The following is a 27,291-nucleotide window of genomic DNA, read 5'->3' as shown; positions in this document are numbered from 1 at the left end:
ATCCTGCCCCGACACCTCTTCTGTCACGTGTTCATTAGCAGCACCAGAGGAGACCTCTGACTGGTCAGCTGAACCGTCCTGCAGTCAGTCAGTCTCGAGGATGAGTGGTGGCTGCTCGTTCTCTTCCTCCAAGCGCAAGTCATTCAGGTCATCCTCTAGCCCCGCCCCTCCCACAGCACCCTGCTCTTCACAGTAAGCTAGGAAACAGGAGTCCAAAGATCAAATCCTAACTGCAAACAAACTGGTACAAATGTGACATTTTGTATCAAGACTAGGTTCAAAAATCACAAAGCATTTTTCTTTCTACTTATTCTGATATTTATTGAATAATCTTTAAAGGAAACCAAATCTGAACTTCCTACCTTGCTATATCCATTTCTGCCAGAAATAAACATGAAATTTTAAGCTTCTGTCTCATCATCATGATGAAGAAATGTGACTGAATATTGCTTTATAGGACAAATTCATTTTTTAATACTGTTAATCATGCTAATGAAGAAGATGCTTTCTTTGCAGTTGTTGAAAAGGACATGCATGGGTATCAATAAGGCACATGCAGTAGAGCTGTACCGTGCATCCAGAAAGTATTCACAGCACTTCACTTTTTTCTTCTCCATATTTTGTTATGTTGCAATCTTATTCCAAAATGGAAGAAATTCATTTTTCCCCTCAAAATTTTACACACAGCACCCCATAATGACAACATGATTTATTTATTTTTTGCAAATGTACTAAAAATAAAAAACTAAGAAATCACATGTACATAAGTACGCACACCCTTTGTTTAATACTTTGTTGATGCACCTTTGGCAGTTAATTACAGCCTCAAGTCTTCTTAAATATGATGCCACAAGCTTGGTGCACCTATCTTTGGACAGTTTGTCCATTCCTCTTTGCAGCACCTCTTAAGCTCCATCAAGTTGGATGGGGAGTGTTGGTGCACAGCTGTTTTCAGATCTCTCCAGAGATGTTCAATTGGATTCAGGTCTGGGCTCTGGCTGGGCCACTCAAGGACATTCACAGAGTTGTCCTGAAGCCACTCCTTTGATATCTTGGGTGTATGCTTAGGGTCATTGTCCTGCTGAAAGCTGAACTGTTGCCCCAGTCTGAGGTTAAGAGTGATCTGGAGCAGGTTTTCATCCAGGGTATTTCTGTACATTGCTGCATTCATCTTTCCCTCAGTCCTGACTAGTCTCCCAACATCTCAAAGCTAATCAGTGAACATAGGATGCACCTGAGCTCAATTTTGAGCTTCATGGCAAAGGCTTTGAATACATGTAATTTCTTAGCTCTTTATTTTTAATAAATTTGCAAAAATGTAAAAAAAAAAAAAAAAAAAGTTTTCACATTGTCATTATGGGGTATGGCGTGTAGAATTTTGAGGGAAAAAATTACATCCACTTTTGTGTAAGTCTGTAACAAAATGCGGAAAAAGCAAAGCACCGTGAATACTTTCTGGATGCACTGTACCGTGGCTTTTTGTAAATCTTTATTGTGGCTACCTCATTACCTTTCATTTGTTCTAATTTATGTACTTTTATTACTCATTTTTTATGGATTTCTCTCATACACATTTGTTGAAGGTGAGTCCAGCACTAGGTTTCATTGTCAACAATATTTTTTATGTGACTTGTGTTGCAAAAAAGTGAACTTGTCCTTTAACGTACCTTTTGTGACAGCAGCACTGTAGGTTTGGGCTACAAGTGGGCGATCATGTGACCCCTGCTCAAGGATCTCACTGGGTGCCTCAGCACTGCCATCTAATCTAAGATCAGTAACAGCAAAAAATTCATCAACAGTAACATTCAGTGCAACACCCTCTTTAGACATGAAAGCAGAAATATTACAGGCACCATTTCACCATTAAATTTACTGCTTTTTTATTTTAATTTTCGTTTCCTCACAGCTCTGTTCAAATACACAGACCTCTACAGGAAATGTCAAATCACTGATCTTTGAATAAACATATTGCAAATAGCTATAAGACATATTCTATAGGCTAACTCATCAGTGCAGAAATCTGGTATTATTTCTGCAGCGTGCTTCAGGATTGTCAATTTTCAGCTCAGTTTGCACTATGATAACTGTACGCACATTCAGAAAGCAGCAAGCATATTTACAAATGGCACTATTCGTTTCACATTTTTAACAGTATTTCACAGGCAGCATATGTAAATCCAAACAAGTCATCCAACAATGCAATATGAAATTTCCTCAAGTGCACTGATCCCAGAGCACCCTCAACATCGGCTCCTATTACCTACCAGGTAGATAATATTTACCAAAAAAAAAAAACAAGTTCCATAAAATAAGAGATATCTCATATTTTGTCATCAATGATGGAGATGAGTTTAATTTAGGACTGGACCAATGGCATTTTTCATAAAAAGCTTCCGGTTTAAATGGACAGAATATTCCATCCAGACTCAAATGTGCTGCTGCACACAGTACCTGGTAACATGTGTTCATCATGTCCTCCAAAACAAATGGCATAGGTTTTGTGGCATTCATGTTTATTTCTTTCTTTTTGTGCTTTTTTTTTTTTTTAAACTATCAAATTTGAATGTATCACTGGGGAAATGCTAAAGGAATGCCTGAAAGGTGCTGAGACACATGCAATTTGGTTGCATAGTTTTAAATGATAGTGTTCAGAGCATGTCAGATACCTGTGTTGTTTCATTAGTGTGCATTCTCCTCCCTCCTGTGGATCCAGATTGTACAGATACAAGTAGCCATCAGCGGCTGCAACCAACAACCTAGGAATCTTCTGAATCCTATTAAAGAATTAAAAACAAACACCACCAACAAAATGACTCCAAGAGTGGAAACATCCACCAATGATAACATTTCCAACTTCCTTTTTTCAGAGCTTCCCAAAACTGTTACAATTATATTTAAGATCAGATCCAAATTTATCAAATCTTAAGAAAATCTGTTAATTTGTAGGTGAGGATTCATACCAACAACAAAGGTGAAAATGTGACCACCAGCTGTTATAGTAGAGGACCCTCCTATTGAGTTTGTGACCAATTTTCCGGGAGGAATTTTTTAATGCAGATTCTTGGAGACTGGCCCAAAATAAGAGATTTTATCTGGGGTATCTTTCTCAAAAGTGTGGGCTAACTCCACCAGGGGGCATTATTCAAAATGGCTGCCAAAAATCTATGATATACCTTATTTTCACCTTTGACCAGAGCCGGCCCAAGGCATACGCCAACTACGCGGTCGCTTAGGACCTCCACGCCACCAGGGGGCCCCGAGAGCACCGAGACGTTGTGATAAAAAAGTAAATATATACATGAAATTAAAATAATATTGAATAATTTAAGCGAAATTGTACTACACCCGAAAAAAATAAATTCATTTTGACAAAATACCAATACTAGGTTAATTGATGCCTCCTGTTGGCTGCTGCCACCGTTGGGCAAATTTAGATGCACCGCTTGGGTCAGGTGGTCGATGTCTAATCGTGAGGAATGAAGTGAGTGCAAGTCATGTCTCAGAAAAGAAATTATCCCTCTGGAGCGGAGAAAAGAAAAAAGAAGTTGGAACATGAGAAAAAAACAAGAAAAGGTAGGTTTGCATGTCCAATATTACAATTTTTGTTGTCATTATTTGCGAAATGCTCCGTTCGTTTAGTGTAAAGTGCTTTAGGTGTCTTAAAGTCAGAGGCGATTGCTCTAAGACTGCAGCTTCCCCTAAAATGTCAAAAAATAAGTGATCAAATATATACCGTTGTGTGTACATGTCATTGACTAAATATGCGCTATAACGCGCTCAACTTTTGTTCAGAATCAGCTTCTTATCACTTGTAATGACGCGGTTTTTCTCTCACTCAAACCCGCAGCTTCACAGTGCTTTAAACAGTGTGGACGCTGAGTGTCCACAGACTTCAATAGCGACACAAAGCATGCAGCAAAACGAGACGAGTCATTGGATAAATGCCGGGCTTTGTCCCGCCCATCAGACGCTCAGCGTGTCTGGGGGTCTATGGGGCAGTGGGCTGGCCTCGGCTGGCCCAGACGCTCAGATTCTGCATGATGATTGGATGATCTGTCTGAGGCTGAATCCCTTTTTGATTGACAGCGAAATGAGCGAATCAGCGATCTTTTGGTGTAAACATCCGTTGGAGCATTTTCATTCTGTTCTGAGTTGAACTGGAGACTTTCCTAATCCTCTTAGCGGCATTTTCTTTGTTAAAAACGACTAGCGACAAATCAAGCTTCTATTTCTGGTGTTTTTTTTTTTGTAGCTGCTTGTGTTTGGAGACTGACTTCTATCGCAGTTTCTGTCCCTACCGAGCAGCGGGTGCTGCTGAGCTCCTTCACCGTCACAAAGCACTCACAGGCGGACAAACATCACACTAGCCTCGCGCCAGTCCCAGCTAGCGAGCTAGCTAGGTAGCAAGCTGCAAATAATGGCAGACAATTTGAATGTTGTGGACCGGATTTTGGCGAAGCCATTTGATAGTCTTCCTTACGGAAAAAAAACTTAGAGTTAAACAGCAGGGCAGATCAACTCCTCAGATTAATTTGGTGCAAAAGGTGGGGAAAAGTAGCTCAGCTCTCAATGGTTTGCAGGCCAAAGTTAAAGCAATAGCCCCCAGTGCAATGTTTGTGCATTGCTATGCACAAACATTGCTGTTGTGGATTTCTATGTTCATTTTGGAGATTAAGTATTGTATTTATTATTTAAGTATTTAATTTTGATTACAACTTTATTTTTCTGTAAGATGTGAATGTCATTTGATTCTATTTTGTATCTGGATATTGAACATTTTGCACACCATTGCACATCTGAAAGAAATTAAACTAACGTGTTTACTATAAATGCAGTCTCCTGCCTGCTGATGTTACTTTCAAATAGCTAAATTAATGAGCTATACTTATACATCACGCTGTATGTAGAAGTTAATTAAAACATATTTATGGGTGATTCTTAGACTACGGGCACTTATGTCCTTTGATCATATTGTATGAAAAACAGAAAAAAAGGGGAAATTTCACACTTCTAGTTATCTTTACAATGAAAGTGTTAAGAAATTTGTTCTAGCAGTCTATGATGACTTTTTCACCTTTTTTCAGCATCATTATATGCAAATATTGCCGTTTTGTGCTTGTCCCACACCCAGACTTTTGATCTTCAGTGATAAAAATGAATGGTAAAGAAACATTTTTTCTAATGTTTTAAAATATCTCTGAATAAAATATCAGTAAAATAATCAAAACATAATTGGGGTATTCAATGTCATACAACTGTTGTGATTTTTTTAAACAAAATGTAGTTGTCCCACACTACTGCCGTAATTTCCACCACAACACTGTAATGTCCCTAAACAGTTTGTATGAAAGATTGTTTGGGTAGTTTCTATGGAGATAAACAGTGACATCAGAGCACATGTATATAGTGCCAAATCACAAACAGTTGCCCCAAGGTGCTTTATATTGTAAGGCAATGGTGTGGTGGAAATTACATTTACAAGGCCAATATTGCCCGTAGTTAAAGAATCACCCTTGAGTTTGCTACCCCTTTAAGGTTAAAAACAAGAATGACACCTGTATGATGTAAGATAATTACAAATGCTAATGATTGTGGGTACGTTACACACATAACAGTGTAACCTATGGAATAATGAGGCATCTGGTGCTGAGGTGATGGTAGGGGGGCCCCCCAAATGAAATTCTGCTTAAGGCCCAATAAAAGCTTGGGCTGGCCCTGCCTTTGACTGGCGTAGAATATTCATCTTGGTGTCTAAATATATGTTTTGGAGGTCCACGAATTCATTTCTGCCCTAAAAAGTAATTTATATGGAACACCAGAGGCAAAAATCCAAGATGGCTGCCATAATGGCTACCGTAAATAGGAAAACGGGTATTGTGCTCCTATTTGATACTAATAGGGCATGTAATACCTCAACTACTGGGGTTTTCAGGGTGTTTAGTCCAATTTTGTATGTTACAAAGCTCTAACTTGTCTGTATATTGAGATATTCAAGGTGGCAGCCAAAATGGCTACCACATATGGCCATATGGCTACAGTTATTTTCACTATGAATGATGGAGATGGAAAGTCTTCCAGAAGACAAAGCTCACTACATGGCAACTGGCCTGTTTGCTCAATCCATGACAGGCAAGCCCTACTCATGCCTGCCTCTAGACCTGTGGATTGAAATGACCATGAACAAAGGCTCCAAGCTGAAGGCTGGTTGGCTAAAGATCTTAAAAAATGAGAAGATGCTGCTCACTCACACCCGCACTGTTAATACTGTTAAAGTGAGATCATTGCATGATATTGCCATGTCTAGTGAATCTGAAAAAGCACACAGCGAGAATGCCAAGACCAGACAGCAGGAGGATGAACGAGTTGTGCAGGACTTACAAGCTTGCACTAAGGAATTCCAATGTGAGCCATTCAATTTGGAAGACACCAGGCTGTGAACTTTAATGTCAGGAATGTATGCTTCAGACAGCCTTGTCAAAGACTTTGATTCTGCTCTGAGTGATGGAAAAAATCAGTTGTCAACCTTCTGCAAAGAGCGGATGTTCTCCTCAAACAAATCCTTCCATGCACGTGTCAAGAGGAATGTTCGCAGCAACTTCAGCCATCCACCGACATCCAAAGAAACAAAACCCACACAATCAACAAAGTCTGAAGCCATGGAAAACAGAGCAATGGCATCTGTCATTGAAATGGCAGAGAAACAATGAAAAATTTGTTTTGGCAGACATCATGGAATACAGGGTCACTGATGAATGTCTCTCAATGTTCAACATAAATGGAACACTGAGGAAAACTCAGAAGTCAAAGCAAATTGAAGCCTTGCCCCTGGAAACTCTGCCAGCTCTGAATACATTACCATCATCGACATGGGCTTCATATGGCGGTTGTCTCTCCCATCAGCTAAGAAACGCAACAAGTGTGATGGATCAGTGTAAACTTGAACAGAGTATGCTTCCGACATGCTCTCCTTGATACTGAGATGCCACAAATCTGCCACAACACTTGTCCTGGTGAATGATCAGTACGACTTTCCGTACACCACCAAGGACAGTGAGAGGATTGCACGAGCAGGCAAACATGGCAGCGAAGCAACCCGAAACATGTTCATCAGACCAGAGGAAAGGTTCCCATCAACTAAATCACTTGGGGACCTGTTTGCAAATCCCAAAAACAAGCAACGTTTGCAGACATTTCTGAAGAACCAGTTCAGAAGTATATAACCCAGTCTGACAAACAATGAACTGATCTACTCTGTTGGTCTCCAATGTGAAAATCTCACCACTGGGACGGGGGTAAATAGATTTGAGTGTAACCACATTGAAGCAGATACAGCCATGTTGTATATACAACCCCTGGCAAAAATTATGGAATAAACGACCTTGGAGGATGTTCATTCAGTTGTTTAATTTTGTAGAAAAAAAGCAGATCACAGACATGACACCAAACTAAAGTCATTTCAAATGGCAACTTTCTGGCTTTAAGAAACACTATAAGAAATCAGGAAAAAAAATTGTGGCAGTCAGTAACGGTTACTTTTTTAGACCAAGTAGAGGGAAAAAATATGGAATCACTCAATTCTGAGGAAAAAATTATGGAATCATGAAAAACAAAAGAACGCTCCAACACATCACTAGTATTTTGTTGCACCACCTCTGGCTTTTATAACAGCTTGCAGTCTCTGAGGCATGGACTTAATGAGTGACAAACAGTACTCTTCATCAATCTGGCTCCAACTTTCTCTGATTGCTGTTGCCAGATCAGCTTTGCAGGTTGGAGCCTTGTCATGGACCATTTTCTTCAACTTCCACCAAAGACTTTCAATTGGATTAAGATCCGGACTATTTGCAGGCCATGACATTGACCCTATGTGTCTTTTTGCAAGGAATGTTTTCAGTTTTTGCTCTATGGCAAGATGCATTATCATCTTGAAAAATGATTTCATCATCCCCAAACATCCTTTCAATTGATGGGATAAGAAAAGTGTCCAAAATATCAACGTAAACTTGTGCATTTATTGATGATGTAATGACAGCCATCTCCCCCGTGCCTTTACCTGACATGCAGCCCCATATCATCAATGACTGTGGAAATTTACATGTTCTCTTCAGGCAGTCATCTTTATAAACCTCACTGGAATGGCACCAAACAAAAGTTCCAGCATCATCACCTTGCCCAATGCAGATTCGAGATTCATCACTGAATATGACTTTCATCCAGTCATCCACAGTGCACGATTGCTTTTCCTTAGCCCATTGTAACCTTGTTTTTTTCTGTTTAGGTGTTAATGATGGCTTTCGTTTAGCTTTTCTGTATGTAAATCCCATTTCCTTTAGGCGGTTTCTTACAGTTCGGTCACAGACGTTGACTCCAGTTTCCTCCCATTCGTTCATTTGTTTTGTTGTGCATTTTCGATTTTTGATTGCTTTAAGTTTACTGTCTTGACGCTTTGATGTCTTCCTTGGTCTACCAGTATGTTTGCCTTTAACAACCTTCCCATGTTGTTTGTATTTGGTCCAGAGTTTAGACACAGCTGACTGTGAACAACCAACATTTTTTGCAACATTGCGTGATGATTTACCCTCTTAAGAGTTTGACAATCCTCTCCTTTGTTTCAATTGACATCTCTCATGCTGGCGCCATGATTCATGTCAGTCCACTTGGTGCAACAGCTCTGATGCAGGTGTTAGTTTTGGGGATGAAAATTTACAGGGTGATTCCATAATTTATTCCTCAGAATTGAGTGAGTCCATATTTTTTTTTCCCTCTGCTTGGTCTAAAAAAGTAACTGTTACTGACTGCCACAGTTATTTTTCCTGATTTCTTATAGTGTTTCTTAAAGCCAGGAAGTTGCCATTTGAAATGACTTTAGTTTTGTGTCATGTCTGTGATCTGCTTTTTTCTACAAAATTAAACAACTGAATGAACATCCTCCGAGGCCGGTGATTCCATAATTATTGCCAGGGGTTGTATACTCCCAACTCAGGAAGGATGACACTCACACACCAGTAGTCTGGATTCTGAAGACACAGATGTTGTGTTGGCTGCTCATGCAGCTCACAAGATTGACGGTGTTTTGGGTGTAAAACGGAAAGACATAATACTTGATGCCCGCCTGCTGTGTGAAGAGGAAATTTCTGATATCATCATACAACTCTATGTTCTGAGTGGCTGTGATACGACTTCGGCCTTCTGTGGTCATGGAAAGTTATGTGTTCAGCAAAGGTTTGTGCAACGAAGCTAGGGAAATGCTGCAGTCTGTGGGAAAGTCACTTCCTGCTTCACAAGGCCTCCTGGACAAGATGGCCTTATTCACCATACGGTACATCTACAGTGACAAATCCAGCTAGACACTAGGGCAGGCGAGAGCTTTGAAGTGGAAGAGTCTCAAAAAGAAATCAACATCAAGAATCCCTCCTGACAGAGACTCCCACAACCTGAAAGTGCAGAGAGTTAACTAGCAGTCTCATCTCTTTCTTCACTTTCACATGAAAGAGCTGATCCCATCACCACTAAACAGCGGTTGGTAACTTGACAATGGTAACTGTGTCCCCCTTAGATACACAAAGCCATGCCTACCCGAAGACCTTCTGGGTTCCTTGCAGGACGTGGTTGAAGATGACACGTATGATGAAAGTGATGGAGACGATGATTACAATGACACAGAGGATGTTTGACTGTTTTGTAATGATGATTTTACCTGACTCTTGGAGGACTCTGAACCTGACATATTGATAATAGTGTATAAATCTTGTTTGTTATTATAAAGTTGTTACATTTCTATCTAGATTGTTACATTTTATGTGCTATGAACTTGGTGTTACACATTATTGTATGTGAAAGACATCAATGGCTGAAATGAAATGAGACTTTTACTTTTAAGTATGACTATCCACTTCATGTTCATTGATATATGCCAAACTTCAATCAATCAATCAATTTTTTTTTTATATAGCGCCAAATCACAACAAACAGTTGCCCCAAGGCGCTTTATATTGTAAGGCAAGGCCATACAATAATTATGTAAAACCCCAACGGTCAAAACGACCCCCTGTGAGCAAGCACTTGGCTACAGTGGGAAGGAAAAACTCCCTTTTAACAGGAAGAAACCTCCAGCAGAACCAGGCTCAGGGAGGGGCAGTCTTCTGCTGGGACTGGTTGGGGCTGAGGGAGAGAACCAGGAAAAAGACATGCTGTGGAGGGGAGCAGAGATCGATCACTAATGATTAAATGCAGAGTGGTGCATACAGAGCAAAAACAGTGCATCATGGGAACCCCCCAGCAGTCTACGTCTATAGCAGCATAACTAAGGGATGGTTCAGGGTCACCTGATCCAGCCCTAACTATAAGCTTTAGCAAAAAGGAAAGTTTTAAGCCTAATCTTAAAAGTAGAGAGGGTGTCTGTCTCCCTGATCTGAATTGGGAGCTGGTTCCACAGGAGAGGAGCCTGAAAGCTGAAGGCTCTGCCTCCCATTCTACTCTTACAAACCCTAGGAACTACAAGTAAGCCTGCAGTCTGAGAGCGAAGCGCTCTATTGGGGTGATATGGTACTACGAGGTCCCTAAGATAAGATGGGACCTGATTATTCAAAACCTTATAAGTAAGAAGAAGAATTTTAAATTCTATTCTAGAATTAACAGGAAGCCAATGAAGAGGCCAATATGGGTGAGATATGCTCTCTCCTTCTAGTCCCTGTCAGTACTCTAGCTGCAGCATTTTTAATTAACTGAAGGCTTTTTAGGGAACGTTTAGGACAACCTGATAATAATGAATTACAATAGTCCAGCCTAGAGGAAATAAATGCATGAATTAGTTTTTCAGCATCACTCTGAGACAAGACCTTTCTAATTTTAGAGATATTGCGTAAATGCAAAAAAGCAGTCCTACATATTTGTTTAATATGCGCTTTGAATGACATATCCTGATCAAAAATGACTCCAAGATTTCTCACAGTATTACTAGAGGTCAGGGTAATGCCATCCAGAGTAAGGATCTGGTTAGACACCATGTTTCTAAGATTTGTGGGGCCAAGTACAATAACTTCAGTTTTATCTGAGTTTAAAAGCAGGAAATTAAAGGTCATCCATGTCTTTATGTCTGTAAGACAATCCTGCAGTTTAGCTAATTGGTGTGTGTCCTCTGGCTTCATGGATAGATAAAGCTGGGTATCATCTGCGTAACAATGAAAATTTAAGCAATATCGTCTAATAATACTGCCTAAGGGAAGCATGTATAAAGTGAATAAAATTGGTCCTAGCACAGAACCTTGTGGAACTCCATAATTAACTTTAGTCTGTGAAGAAGATTCCCCATTTACATGAACAAATTGTAATCTATTAGACAAATATGATTCAAACCACCGCAGCGCAGTGCCTTTAATACCTATGGCATGCTCTAATCTCTGTAATAAAATTTTATGGTCAACAGTATCAAAAGCAGCACTGAGGTCTAACAGAACAAGCACAGAGATGAGTCCACTGTCCGAGGCCATAAGAAGATCATTTGTAACCTTCACTAATGCTGTTTCTGTACTATGATGAATTCTAAAACCTGACAAACTCTTCAAATAGACCATTCCTCTGCAGATGATCAGTTAGCTGTTTTACAACTACCCTTTCAAGAATTTTTGAGAGAAAAGGAAGGTTGGAGATTGGCCTATAATTAGCTAAGATAGCTGGGTCAAGTGATGGCTTTTTAAGTAATGGTTTAATTACTGCCACCTTAAAAGCCTGTGGTACATAGCCAACTAACAAAGATAGATTGATCATATTTAAGATCGAAGCATTAAATAATGGTAGGGCTTCCTTGAGCAGCCTGGTAGGAATGGGGTCTAATAGACATGTTGATGGTTTGGATGAAGTAACTAATGAAAATAACTCAGAACAATCGGAGAGAAAGAGTCTAACCAAATACCGGCATCACTGAAAGCAGCCAAAGATAACGATACGTCTTTGGGATGGTTATGAGTAATTTTTTTCTCTAATAGTTAAAATTTTGTTAGCAAAGAAAGTCATGAAGTCATTACTAGTTAAAGTTAATGGAATACTCAGCTCAATAGAGCTCTGACTCTTTGTCAGCCTGGCTACAGTGCTGAAAAGAAACCTGGGGTTGTTCTTATTTTCTTCAATTAGTGATGAGTAGAAAGAACTTGTCACCAAACATGTGCTTTTATCACTCATGGGGAGGGAGGGATGGAATAACTGTAGCCATCTGGCCAGACATAGCCATTTTGGCCGGCATCTTGAATATCTCAATATACAGACACGTTAGAGCTTTGTAACATACAAAATTGGACTAAAGACTCTGAAAACCCCTGTAGTTGAGGTATTACATGCCTATTAGTATCAGATAAGAGCATAATACACATTTTCCTATTTACGGTAGCCATTATGGCAGCCATCTTGAATTTTTGCCTCTGGTGTTGCATATAAATTACTTTTTTAGGGCAGAAATGAATTCCTGGACCTCCAAAACATACATTTAGACACCAAGATGAATATTGTAGGCCAGTCAAAAGTGAAAATAAGGTACATCATAGATTTTTGGCAGCCATTTTGAATAATGCCCCCTGGTGGAGTTAGCCCACACTTTTGAGAAAGATACCCCCAGCTAAAATGTCTTATTTTGGGCCAGTCTCCAGGAATCTGCATTAAAAAAAATTGCTCCCGGAAAATTGGTCACGATCTCAATAGGAGGGTCCTCTACTATTAATACTGAAAGTGTTGTGTTACCGACAGTAATTTGTAGAATCAACCTATATTTAAAAAAATAATTCTACATGCCAAAGGAAGTGTTGTAATAATATTTACAGAGATACATAAAGACGAATTTTGGGCAGCACAGTGGGCAGCACTGTTGCCTCACAGTAAGAAGGTCGTGGGATCACTTCCCACCTGCGGCCTTTCTGTGTGGAGTTTGCACGTTCTGCCTGTGTTTGCGTGGCCAAAGCAGCTGTGAAAAATCGAAACATCATCTGGATCTCATAACAATGAAATCTGTGTTTGACCACAGTAGCTGCATTTAAATGGAACCAGATAATCCATTAATCTTAAGGACTTAGAATCTAAACAGAAAAAACTTGTATAAACATCAATCCCAATTAAATAGCTGAATCTGATGACAGTGTCAATCCAAATAACAAAGGTAGCACAGCATGTAACATCTGGCACATGCACTTGTGTCGTGACACCAAAAACTTGTGGGATGTTTAATCACCCAAAAAGGTCCTCTCAGATTTTTCCACAGAAGGATCAGGGAGTTCCTGGAGATTCTAAAAGAACCTGTAGACTCACACAGCTAAGGCGCAGATATTCTTATGTCCGCAGAAGGGCAGTCGGACAGTGGCGAAGGCCCGCCCCTGTGTGAACATTTCTGTAACTTGGGCAGGCAGGTAGGTGGTGGATGCCATCAGGACTTTGCCGAGGTATCCCCCCCACGTGGTGGGCTCCTCTGCCGGTCTGCAAAAACAAACAGAATGCAAAAACATTGTTTTTGTCAGAATGCTGCAAAATATGTTTCAATAATTAGGTAATAAACACAACTGCCTCAGAAGCATTTAACAGTCATTTGTAAGGATGGAGAAAAGGAAGGCACGTACACATACTTCTCCTTCTGTGTCTCTAATTTAAAGATGTGCACGGTCTCCGTGTTGCTGGAAGCCGACAGGTACAAGCCTTCCATACTGAACGCTAACGAACAAATGCTGACGCACCTACAACAACAAGTACACAGACAGCACATGAACAAGCAATAAGGAAAGAAAAGAAAACAACAACAAAAAACAAAACAAAACATGCACATTTATACAAAAATCAAACAGCAGTTGTTTGGTTTACATTTACAGGCAGAACATCAATCACATGTAAAAATGACAATATACACTTGTACAGAATTTGTGACTGCAGGATATTGATTTATCAAACTGGTCTTACCTCTTGACTCCTCGTCGAAACTCAAAGAGCTTCTGTCCTTCTGGGATTGAGAAAACACGGATTACTGTACCCTGTCAGAGAGTAGAAGACGCAGCAGAGAAAAGCCAAATAAATGTTAAAGGAAAGTGATAACTTTCTAACTCAGCTGAATATGCTTTACTATCATGAAAGTCACAATACGGCAAAAAAAAAACAAAAAAACAATAAGGAGGAGCCACAGTTTATCAAGAGCAATTAATGGTGTGTTTTACAGTAGCACAGACCATACTTACTGCATGTACAAACATAAATAAATAAAAATTAAACCATGGAAAAACTACAACAAACCTAACCTTAAAATAAGACTGTTCTTCCATCTGTGTTGTAAAAACAAAGGGATCAAAAAAAGGACGTGTATCATAAATGGGTCAAATGTGATTTTTTTTTAAATGTTCCACTAATAATAACGTGTTTGTGCCATATTTGTTTTTTGTTTGTTCCAACCTTCATGCAGTAGTTGGATGCACTGTCACCTTTAAGAACTAGCTTACTTACTTTTTCACCTGCAACACACAATGAGAATCCGGCACATTTAAGCTGCCTTCACAATGAGCGAAAAAACTCATCCCACCAGGCATTTTGGCAGAATTACTGTCATCGGCAACGAGATGCACAATTTACTTAATTGAAAGATAAAACACAGTTTTCAGCGTTTTGCACAATGTTATATTAATTATGTGACTATATATATATATATATATATATATATATATATATATATATATATATATATATATATACACACACACACACAAAAATATAAACGCAACACTTTTGGTTTTGCTCCCATTTTGTATGAGATGAACTCAAAGATCTAAAACTTTTTCCACATACACAATATCACCATTTCCCTCAAATATTGTTCACAAACCAGTCTAAATCTGTGATAGTGAGCACTTCTCCTTTGCTGAGGTAATCCATCCCACCTCACAGGTGTGCCATATCAAGATGCTGATTAGACACCATGATTAGTGCACAGGTGTGCCTTAGACTGCCCACAATAAAAGGCCACTCTGAAAGGTGCAGTTTTGTTTTATTGGGGGGGGGGGGGGGGGGGGGGATACCAGTCAGTATCTGGTGTGACCACCATTTGCCTCATTCAGTGCAACACATCTCATTCGCATAGAGTTGATCAGGTTGTCAATTGTGGCCTGTGGAATGTTGGTCCACTCCTCTTCAATGGCTGTGCAAAGTTGCTGGATATTGGCAGGAACTGGTACACGCTGTCGTATACGCCGGTCCAAAGCATCCCAAACATGCTCAATGGGTGATATGTCCGGTGAGTATGCCGGCCATGCAAGAACTGGGACATTTTCAGCTTCCAAGAATTGTGTACAGATCCTTGCAACATGGGGCCGTGCATTATCCTGCTGCAACATGAGGTGATGTTCTTGGATGTTTGGCACAACAATGGTCCTCAGGATCTCGTCACGGTATCTCTATGCATTCAAAATGCCATCAATAAAATGCACCTGTGTTCTTCGTCCATAACAGACGCCTGCCCATACCATAACCCCACCGCCACCATGGGCCACTCGATCCACAACATTGACATCAGAAAACCGCTCACCCACACGACGCCACACACGCTGTCTGCCATCTGCCCTGAACAGTGTGAACCGGGATTCATCCGTGAAGAGAACACCTCTCCAACCTGCCAAATGCCAGCGAATGTGAGCATTTGCCCACTCAAGTCGGTTACGACGACGAACTGGAGTCAGGTCGAGACCCCGATGAGGACGACGAGCATGCAGATGAGCTTCCCTAAGACGGTTTCTGACAGTTTGTGCAGAAATTCTTTGGTTATGCAAACCGATTGTTTCAGCAGCTGTCCAAGTGGCTGGTCTCTGGGTCCTGGGCTGGTGTGGTTACACGTGGTCTGTGGTTGTGAGGCTGGTTGGATGTACTGCCAAATTCTCTGAAACGCCTTTGGAGACGGCTTATGGTAGAGAAATGAACATTGAATACACGAGCAACAGCTCTGGTTGACATTCCTGCTGTCAGCATGCCAATTGCACGCTCCCTCAAATCTTGCGACATCTGTGGCATTGTGCTGTGTGATAAAACTGCACCTTTCAGAGTGCCCTTTTATTGTGGACAGTCTAAGGCACACCTGTGCACTAATCATGGTGTCTAATCAGCATCTTGATATGGCACACCTGTGAGGTGGGATGTATTATCTCAGCAAAGGAGAAGTGCTCACTATCACAGATTTAGACTGGTTTGTGAACAATATTTGAGGGAAATGGTGATATTGTGTATGTGGAAAAAGTTTTAGATCTTTGAGTTCATCTCATACAAAATGGGAGCAAAACCAAAAGTGTTGCGTTTATATTTTTGGTGAGTGTATATATATATATATATATATATATATATATATATATAAGTGAGGAAAATAAGTATTTGAACACCCTGTGGTTTGCAAGTTCTCCCACTTAGAAATCAAGGAGGGGTCTGAAATTTTCATCTTAGGTGCATGTCCACTGTGAGAGACATAATCTAAAAAAAACAAAATCCGGAAATCACAATGTATGATTTTTTAGTAATTTATTTTTATGTTACTGCTGCAAATAAGTATTTGAACACCAACCAACCAGCACGAATTCTGGCTCACACAGACCTGTTAATTTTTCTTTAAGAAGCCCTCTTATTCTGCACTCTTTACCTGTATTAATTACACCTGTTTGAACTTGTTACCTGTAAAAAAGACTCCAGACCTGAACTCAACAGAAAATCTTTGGAGGGAACTGAAACTCCAAACCTGAAAGATCTAGAGAAGATCTGTGTGGAGGAGTGGACCAAAATCCCTGCTGTAGTGTGTGCAAACCTGGTGAAAAACTACAGGAAACGCTTGACCTCTGTAATTGCAAACAAAGGCTACTGTACCAAATATTAACACTGATTTTCACAGGTGTTCAAATACTTATTTGCAGCAGTAACATACAAATAAATTATAAAAAAAAAAAAAAAAATCATACATTGTGATTTCCGGATTTTTTTTTTAGATTATGTCTCTCACAGTGGACATGCACCTAAGATGAAAATTTCAGACCCCTCCATGATGTCTAAGTGGGAGAACTTGCTAAATTGCAGGGTGTTCAAATACTTATTTTACACACATACATACACACATATATATATACACACATATATATATACACACGAGGGCTGTCCATAAAGTATAGGTCCTTTTTATTTTTTTCAAAAACTATATGGATTTCATTCATATGTTTTTACGTCAGACATGCTTGAACCCTCGTGCGCATGCGTAAGTTTTTCCACGCCTGTCGGTGACGTCATTCGCCTGTGAGCACTCCTTGTGGGAGGAGTCGTCCAGCCTCTCGTCGGAATTCCTTTGAGAAGTTGCTGAGAGACTGGCGCTTTGTTTGATCAAAATTTTTTCTAAACCTGTGAGACACATCGAAGTGGACATGGTTCGAAAAATTAAGCTGGTTTTCGGTAAAAATTTTAACAGCTGATGAGAGATTTTGAGGTGATACTGTCGCTTTAAGGACTTCCCACTGTGCGAGACGTCGTGCAGCACTCTCAGGTGCCGTCGTCAGCCTGTTTCAAGCTGAAAACCTCCACATTTCAGGCTCTATTGATCCAGGACATCGTGAGAGAACAGAGAAGTTTCAGAAGAAGTCGGTTTCAGCATTTTATCCGGATATTCCACTGTTAAAGGAGATTTTTTTTAATGAAAGACGTGTGGACGGGTCCGTGCGTCGGGACGCAGCCGACGCGGTGCGGCGGCACAGGAAAAACACCTCCGTGTTGATAACCATTTGTAAAATCCAGGCGGCTTTTGATGGCTTTCAGTGGAGTGAGTATATGAGAAATTGTTTAACAGCTGGACATGTTCCAACTTGTCCTTAACCCTTCCAACAGAGGTGTTTTTCCTGTGGCGGAGCGTCGCGGCGGCTGCGTCCCAACGCGCGGACCCGTCCGCCCGTCTTTCATTAAAAAAAAATCTCCTTTAACAGTGGAATATCCGGATAAAATGCTGAAACCGACTTCTTCTGAAACTTCTCTGTTCACTCACGACGTCCTGGATCAATAGAGCCTGAAATGTGGAGGTTTTCAGCTTGAAACAGGCTGATGACGCCGCCTGAGAGCGCTGAGCGACGTCTCGCACTGTGGGAAGTCCTTAAAGCGACAGTGTCACCTCAAAATCTCTCATCAGCCGTTAAAATTTTCACTGAAAACCAGCTTAATTTTTCAAACCATGTCCACTTCGATGTGTCTCACAGGTTTAGAAAAAATTTTGATCAAACAAAGCGCCAGTCTCTCAGCAACTTCTCAGACAAAGGAATTCCGACGAGGGGCTGGACGACTCCTCCCACAAGGAGTGCTCACAGGCGAATGATGTCACCGACAGGCGTGGAAAAACTCACGCATGCGCACGAGGGTTCAAGCATGTCTGACGTAAAAACATATGAATGAAATCCATATAGTTTTTGAAAAAAATAAAAAAGGACCTATACTTTATGGACAGACCTCGTATATATATATATATATATATATATATATATACATACATATATACATACATATATACATACACACACACATACACACACACATACACACACATGTAAAGTAAGTCCCTTCGGCTGCTCCCTTGTTTGCACTCGGGGTTGCCACAGCAAATCCAAGGTGGATCTGCATGTTGATTTGGCACAGGTTTTATGCCGGATGCCCTTCCTGACGCAACTCCACATTACATGGAGAAATGTGGCAGGGGTGGGATTTGAACCCAGAACCTTCCGAACTGAAACCTACTGCATTAACCACTTGGCCACCACCCCTGCTATATATATATATATATATATATATATATATATATATATATATATATATATATATATATATATATATATATATATATATATATATATATATATATATATATATATATATATGACGATTAATAAATGTGGTGTGAGTGCACGTTACCCAAACGGGAACAAGTGTGTGCTATGTTAGTTGATGTCACTGTTTCATGTGTTGGGGTATTGACACTTTACCCGATAAAGAAGAATTCCTATTTGCTTCACCAGGCTTCATCTACCCATAACTAGATGAGATTGTACCCTTAAAGCTGTAGTTCCTTTAGATTTTTTAAGGCATTAAAGGGATTTTCTTCAGCACCACTATAAGTTTCGTCATTTATTTTAACGTCAGCCTTTTTGCTTGGGGTTGTCACACCAGATCTGGTACGGATCCACATGGTGATTTGGCACAAGTTTACCAGCACCTGTATAAGTTTATTCCTTTATACAGGATTCACACTCTTACTGTCTGTTAACAATTTAGAATTCTGACCCATGTAAGTTAAAAATAAAGTGACAAAATGCCATTTCCCAGCGCATTGTCTGGGGGTCAAATGCTAGTGTTAGCATCATGGCACCCCCGGGAGAGAGATCCAGCAAGTGCCAATAAATTATGCAAAATGTAAACAGAAAGAGAGAAAGATTGGACACCAGAGATCCCACTGGGAAGAACTCAGCATAAAATCTGTACATATTTCACATGAAAGTTCTGCTGGATATGTGCTGGGTAGACAAACAACTACTACACAGGTTTACCATGTCAGCAGCCAAAGCTAACATTACTTACAAAGTTTTACTTGGTTTGTGAAAATGAGTCAGTTGGTAGACATAACATTTTAGCATAAGATTATCTGATGTAATTTACCTAGTTATAAAACAACAATTTGGAGTTCACATTTTCCTCCATGTCATCTCAACAAACAAACTCAGCACACTTGCCAAGGAATCTCAACCAAACAAATACCTTACCAGCAATAAAATTACCTGGAATTATCTAATGTACCACACAAAAAAATGTACTTTATAGTAACTACATTTCAACATTAAGCAAATTTTGTAAATTAAAAAAAAACAAAAAACACTGGAATCACACCTCTGATTAGAAGGAAATGCGAAGTTACACTTCATACATGGTTTGTCGCACATGCAAGGAGTACAGTTAGTTACAAAGCTAAGGTTCTGTTAATCAGACAGCCAGTTGTTTTGGTGAAAAATGCTCCCACAAAAAAAAAAAAAAAAGAAAAAAAAAGTGCAACTCTCCTACCTTCTCAGAAGCTGTAGCCAGCTTGGTTCCACTTGCATCAAAAGCCAGAGCTGCTAGCGGGCTGTCGTGAGCTGGTATCATGTTAGCCGCTCGCTGGAAACAAAGAGACGCCATACACAGTCGCTAATCGTGTTTCCATCATCCTTTCAAACTGCACAATTTAAAGTGGCAACTTGAAAATACTCTTAATGTAAATGTGCATTATAAAAACATTAAATATCGCATGAGGCTGTTTCTTAGATGATCAGAAAAAGCCATATTTTGCAGAAATGTAATGGACACTTTTTTTTTGACAATTATAGCTTACATGACATACAAAAAGAGTCACATGACACTCTAAAATACATGTGGACACGCCATAAGCGAGTACTTAAATTTAAACATACTCTATGGAAACCCACAGACTCCTGAGAACACACACTTTCCTATGTCACAGTTAAGGGACAAGAGTTTTGCTGATCGAAATAAATGCTGTGACATAAAACCAATATGAAGGTGTGTAAGCCTCTGGCCGTAGTAATTTCACTTTTACATCAGCATTTCATTTTTCCTACTTTACTGAATATGAAAGAGAAATAGAGTGCTTGAATGAGCTTCAGTGTTCCTAAAACAACAAACGTCCAACAGAAACAAAAATCTGAAAGACTGGGTAAAGTCTGACGTTGCACAGCACAGCTGACATAAACGCTAAAATACACCTCAAGCATTAAGGTGTAGTCATACTGTAGCAAAGTGACTATTAGTAACTGATTGAAATAATGTGCCCGATGGCAAAAACAGCCTAATCCGTCGGTCTCCAGTGGCTTTGGGGCTCTGATGGAATGAGTGCCAAATGTGGGTGTGCAGCCCTTCCAGACACAAACAGAAGACAAACACATAACACACAGATAAAACTATAGTAGACTTCTCCTACTGTCACACTGCCCGGATAAAACTATAATTTATCCACTGCCAAGCTATGAACAAGTACAAGACAAAACAGACTCTTTCTGACAGACTCACTAGACATCAACTGACAAGGAATACATTTAATGAATGAAAAAATGGTTTGCACAGGACAAAAATGGACACAATTATCTAAATTTGAATTCCTGTTGCTCATAGATTCCCTGAGTCTGTGACAGTGTGACAGCTGCTTCATCAGATTAAAAAAAGATGGACATGCCAGCATGAATATAAACTATATGGACACTTTTGGACAGAAGCTTCTTACATGCTCGTGTTCACCTACCAGGTTGACCGTGTCAAACACTTGGACTTCTCCTATCGTTGCACTGCCTGGATACGCCAGGTAACAGTTATCATTACTGATGGAGAGAGCACACAAACCTGCAAAAACAACCACAATCACACACAAGGAATGTCAAAGGAAGGTGGACAAAAGTTCAGAAAAGAACCACACCAGAAAATGTATTTTAAAAAAGTTTCATAGATGATGTCTTGGGATCACCTGAAGGGTTCGGTGGAGTCTCCCTGATTGTGTGCAGCACTTTCATATCTCGAATATTGTGGATGTACAAAGACTCCTCCAGACACACAATCAATCTCTACAGAAGAAAACATCATTACCATCAGAAAAACAAATATAACTGCCATGCCGCTAAAATTATTCATTAACTAAGTATAACATCTGAGAACTACACGAGAAACATTTCTCTGAGCCTCATATTTGTACCTGTCGGTTGAGTTTGACAGCCAGTATAGTGTTAGAATAGGAATAGTTGCAGATCTCTGTTCCTTTTTTGAAATGACAGACTTTGAGCTTCCTGGGTGCCTTCAGACTGACAATGGCCACCAAGCTGCTGGAGAAAAGCCGCTCCACAATGCACACGTCCTCTGTGTCTGCTGCACAGAGACAAAGCCATCACTGTCACAGCATTTCACTCACTTCACATCCTGTCATTTTGCTTATGCTGTGACTCATGTGCTCATCATTTCAGCAAGACGGGAAGCTCACTCTTAAAAGGAATACAAGGACTTTTGGCAGGTTGCAGGAACTGTTTCAGTGAATCATACAGTTGAACTTGTGCAGCAATAAGACTCACTGGTATCCTTGCGTATACAGCTTGAGGGTCCCACTAAGTGCTGTGCACGTTTTACACGCAGAACAGCTTTACAGAGAACACAGAACATAATGTCAAGTACTCAAATCCAGTAAGGAGGACGAAATCTGATAGATCATCAGGTTACGTTTGGGTAGGTTTGTCCAAGTCAGCTCCAAAGTGAAGGAACTGCATTCATATTTAATGTTAAAGTAATTTTCTAATGGCACTGTGATTCAGCCCTGTCCATACAGCACACATTAAACTTGCTGTTAGGCAGCAAGAGCAATTAAGGATTACAGACTATTACCACTTTCTGATCCGTTGCAAACTTCTGCAGAATTTGTCCATCCCCATTTGGACGGTCATAAGAGCTTCTTGGGGCCTATAGTAACACAATTCTCACAAACAAAATCCAGCATGTAGCATGTGACCAGGATAACTGCATGCATATCATTTAGAGAATGACTCAACCCCAAAACTTTAGGGCCAATGATATCTCAGATGCAGAAGCTGAAACATCACACATGGCCTGAGGCACAGTGACTTGTGGAAATTTAAAAAAAAAAAAAAAAAGGGAAGGGAAGGGTGGTTTTCTGTCCCCTCCCCAATAAAGCAAGACTGCACATTGCTGAGTGGCCTTTTATTGTGGCCAGCCTAAGGCACACCTGTACAATAATCATGCTGTCTAAGCAGCATCTTGATATGCCACACCCGTGAGGTGGGATGGATTATCTCGGCAAAGGAGAAGACAGATTTGTCAACAATATTTGATAGAAATAGGTCCTTTGTGTATATAGAAAATGTTTTAGATCTTTGAGTTCGGCTCATGAAAAATGGGAGCAAAAACAAAAGTGCTGCATTTATATTTTTGTTCAGTGCATACACACACACAAACTAGGGGTGTCACAATACATGTATTTGTATTGAACCGTACAGTACACATGCAGAATACACGGTACGGCGCTGCACAGTATGATTATACATGCACACACACATTCATTTCCATAAGTCACTGACAATTTAGCTCATTTCCACAGACTCTCACTCTAGTTTCATGCTCTGTGCAGGAAAGTGGGGTCTTTCTTCCTCTTTAGTGCTGGAGATGGAGACAACCCCCCAGCATGCTGTGTCTAAATCGAACAGAGGAAATTGGAAAACAGCCAGTTGAAGCCAGTGACCAGATTTAACCCAGAAACTTTGGAAGCATAAATGAAATTGGTTAATTTCCCTTTTTCTTAAAAAATATGAATCTAAAACCGAAAGAGTACAGATATGCGTTTGTGTTTAGACACTGTTCCCGTATGAGGTCAGTCCACTTATTAATCAGCCCTGGATATCTATACTCTTAGAAAACCATGTCTCGGTTTTAGTGGGTAAGTTTCAGTGTTTTTGCTTATCCACTTTTGTATTTAGACAGAAAACATCACCAATTTATAACAAAAATTGACATGTTGGTCATCCAACTCCTTATCTCACTAAGCTCTCTGCTCTATGATTAGGTTACAACAAACAAATAAATAATCTGACCTGATTAACTCCTTTATCAATAGTCAACCACACACACACACACACACACACACACACACACACACACACACACACACACACACACACACACACACACACACACACACACACACACACACACACACACACACACACACACACACACCTCTCTTGGAGCCAGTAGAACAAACAGAACCGATCAAAACTCACACAGATCAGTGACATCATCCCAGACAATATAAAGAACAAACAGGAGAGTATAAGCAATAGAAAGTAAGAATGGGGTTCAGACAATACTTACTACATTCATATATTTGCTCCAATTTGTCCACAGATGACAAGGAGAAAAACTTGTATCCTGATTTAGTGCCAACAGCCAAGGACCTATAAAAAAATTATAAGGCACAGAAACAGAATACATGTTAAAATGCAACAGCTAGCTTATCATGAGCACACGACATACAGCTGTTCAGTTATATTACATCATGTATTAGGTACTCTCCACCTCGATTTTAAGGCACAAAAAATAATGATCTTTTACAATTTGTCTATGTGGTAGTAGTAGTAGCACGCTTTCTTTATTCAGTCATATTTACACAAGAATGTAAACATGACTGTCAGCTTCCGTCACGTAGCCGCACTGACTAAAACATGCTTACTCAACCAAACCTAAATATGAGCTTTGTGTTATTCTTAGCATTCTGATGACTGCAGATATATTGTTATGTATGAAGAATTTCCAAAGGCAGTCTAAAAGGTTACTTTCACAGCCAGGATAATGCAGCTATTATTACTACTATTAGTTGAAAACTAACAAAAATATAATTATGGAACTACAGGTGACGAGAAGATTTAGAAGATTATAAGTAATTTTTGTATCCTAATGTCTGCAGGGGCCTTTGACTAGTGACACCAGTCCTGTTATACTTGCCCCATCTGTAAGACCTCCTGATCCACAGCAGTGAGACACAACACACTGGTTACATGCATGTCTTTTGATTATGAGCATCAGAAGGTGCTGTGATCGAACAGAAAGGGTGACTGTTGTTGCATACCAAGAGCTTCAAATTTCTATGCAATCAAGTGATTTTGTTTTAAAACTGTACAGTACTTGATTAACTCTTGTTTTTCTTTACCAGTCCAAATAACTTTCTGCTCCAACATCATGTTTATGTGACAATTACTAGGTCACAACGGCGACATACAAGCTCTCAGCCAATCAGCACCCAATGTTCCTTGTCAGAAATCAATGGTTTGGTCAACACCACCTCACAGCTGACAAACATACTTGGATCCAATAGCAGAAATGTCCACAGCAGCTTTTGTCCTTCACCATTGGAGTATTGTGTGACAACAACTACAAAAAGTGGCTTGACTGTGGATTTCTTGATGTTCAGTTTGAGACATTACAAGTGACTCTTGGTCAAACTGGACAACCATGTTCCAAACCACAAAAATTTCAAAATACAGTCTACCCAGACATCTATTTCAGGTGAGCTGAGCAACCAGCACAACACAATGACTCTGGAGTTTTGAACATGCTCACAATCTTCCAGATGGGACCAGAATCCCCCCCAAGTATCAGGTTGGGAAGAGTTGCATTCCCACAATCAAACAGCCTTAGTATTGAAGACCTCGGCAGCTGAAGAAGACCAGATGGTTATTTTTGCGAAGTGGGCACAGACCATTTGTCTGTCAGCTTAATTTCGTGTCATGTCACCATGTGAGGGAGGCATTAAGAACATATCATGCTGTGACGGATAAAGCAAATGTATTAGTTACATATTTAAATATTTTGTGCAGTGGCAAAACTGCATAGTCCATTGGTCTCCAGTGGATTTGGTGCTCTGATGGACAGATAACATCACATTTCCACTGACAACACAGATTTTCCCAGTTTCAAGACATATGTGTGCTGAGGGGAGCCGGATTTAAGTGGAATTTGCCGAGGTCTGAACGCAAATGCGGACAGAATCTGGCTCAATTGGGGATCATGACATCATGCTTCCTCACTATGTTTGCGCGCTGACAGTCTTCTCACTGTGTCAGTGTTCAGTGCAGCTGCAGTGGCAAGAACAGCAAATAACCTTCATTCTCTGCAGCGCCTTCTCACCAAGAGAATCTGCCAGATGCACTCCGACTTCCAGATAAAAACACACACACTTGGTCTGTCTTTTTCTTCAGTCTGACCGTGGCTAAATTAACAGTTGTGCTGCATGTTGCAGCATTGTGATCTATCCTCTCTTCACTTGTGCAGAATTCACACCCTCCACCTTAGCTTTGGGCAATCAGAAGACCAGGGTGAAACATCAGACAGCCACAAATAAAGGACAAAGCAGTACACAAATGTGGAGGCACCAGGAAAGCTCTCTGCTTAAAGTTGTGAGCACACACAAAACTTTCCAACAGACTCAGTGGACATCAGCTGACAATGAAAACAATTAGTGAATGGGAAGAGGACTTTTGCAGGACAAAAATAAACACAAATGGATATACAAATTTTGTATGGGTTTCTCATGTGTTTCCTTAATCCGCCATGGTGTGACAGGCCCTTTAGTAACACAGCCATGTCGTGTATTAACAACAGGGCTATGCGCTGATATAACTGCGTATTATCAATACAATAACGTTCAAAAATAACTGTATTGTCAATACGGCTACGTATGGATGGACACTTTGATAGCCGAAACAAAAAAAAAAGCCCCATCAACAGAAGAGGACGAAAAATGTTCTATAGCAACAAGGGCTGGACATATGTTACAGTAAACAGTGAAATTAATCAGCCCTGGATATCTATACTCTTAGAAAACAACGTCTCGGTTTTAGTGGGTAACTTTCAGTGTTTTTGCTTATCTGTAACACAGAAGCACCAAAGGCCTCTGTGGTTTGTCACACCAAAAACAGCATTTATAATTAACGTAATCACAAAGCAGTAGAGGCTGAGCAGGTGTGGTGGCCAAGTGGTTAATGCGCTTGGTTTCAGTTCAGAAGGTTCCGGGTTCAAGTCCATGTAATGTGGAGTTGCGTCAGGAAGGGCATCCGGCGTAAAACCTGTGCCAATTCAACATGCAGATCCACCTTGGATTTGCTGTGGCGACCCCAAGTGCAAACAAGGGAGCAGCCGAAGGGACTTACTTACAAAGCAGTAGAGGCTGAGACTTTTTGACACAATCTCAACAGCTGGTTTTAGTTGCGCCACTTTGCAGCCAGCTTATAGTTAAACCTGACACCTCACCGACATGTGGACTCACGTTAGCCTCCCTGCGACCACGCTATGCTTGTGACGCGTGAAACAAAACCGAACACTTTAACTACAACTCGTTAACATCAACGAGTCTCATCAGTTGTTCCTACTCTCCGAAACGCCGCCCCGCTGTGTGACTCGGAGCCCCGTTAGTCGGTCAGACACTCGGCGGTGTTAGCCTGAGCTAGCCCGGCTGCAGGCCGCCCTCAGACCTCGGCCCTTCCTTACGTGTTGTCCTGGTTAAAGTTGGCGAAGAGGAGCTGGCTCCCGCCAGCGTCCCCGCTCTGACTGGCCAAGTTCATGGGCTCAACACCATCGATACGGGAAGCTCCGGCAGAAATAACAGCAGCTGGGCTGCAACTACGAGGAGCAGAGCTTCATAGACACATCATCGCTCTCCGCCGTAGTGACTGTTGTTGTTTCTCTCATTGG

General features: G+C 40.5%; 1 protein-coding gene across 2 annotated transcripts; it reads right to left on the bottom strand.

Moving 5' to 3' along the window:
- wipi2 (WD repeat domain, phosphoinositide interacting 2) lies at positions 1-27,291 on the bottom strand. Of its 2 annotated transcripts, none has more exons than XM_034190256.1 (12): positions 27,088-27,291; positions 23,917-23,999; positions 21,740-21,909; positions 21,515-21,611; positions 21,296-21,393; positions 20,065-20,157; positions 13,930-14,000; positions 13,602-13,709; positions 13,291-13,455; positions 2,667-2,774; positions 1,668-1,765; positions 1-197 (listed from the first exon to the last, which is right to left on the bottom strand). In XM_034190256.1, the coding sequence occupies exons 1-12, from the start codon at positions 27,159-27,161 to the stop codon at positions 85-87; spliced, it is 1,278 nt and encodes a 425-aa protein (XP_034046147.1). In that variant the 5' UTR covers positions 27,162-27,291; the 3' UTR covers positions 1-84. The 2 variants fall into 2 exon arrangements, with proteins under 2 accessions (XP_034046147.1, XP_034046146.1); XM_034190255.1 differs by having other exon boundaries at positions 13,596-13,709; positions 27,088-27,288.

This window comes from Thalassophryne amazonica, chromosome 16 (genome assembly GCF_902500255.1).
Source record: "Thalassophryne amazonica chromosome 16, fThaAma1.1, whole genome shotgun sequence".
In the NCBI taxonomy this organism is placed as follows: domain Eukaryota; kingdom Metazoa; phylum Chordata; class Actinopteri; order Batrachoidiformes; family Batrachoididae; genus Thalassophryne; species Thalassophryne amazonica.
The sequence above is the reverse complement of the archived record's forward strand: the minus strand, read 5'-3'. Positions and strand labels throughout refer to the sequence as shown.

Bases quoted from the DNA above. Each gene is read 5' to 3' on its own strand.
- wipi2 (XM_034190255.1), bottom strand. From the start codon at position 27,161: ATGAACTTGGCCAGTCAGAGCGGGGACGCTGGCGGGAGCCAGCTCCTC. The intron at 2,775-13,290 runs GTGAGTCTACAG...ATTCTTTAATAG, and splicing joins AATATCTGCGCCTTAGCTGT to GATTCAGAAGATTCCTAGGT. The intron at 198-1,667 runs GTACGTTAAAGG...CCTGTTTCCTAG, and splicing joins CAGTGCTGCTGTCACAAAAG to CTTACTGTGAAGAGCAGGGT.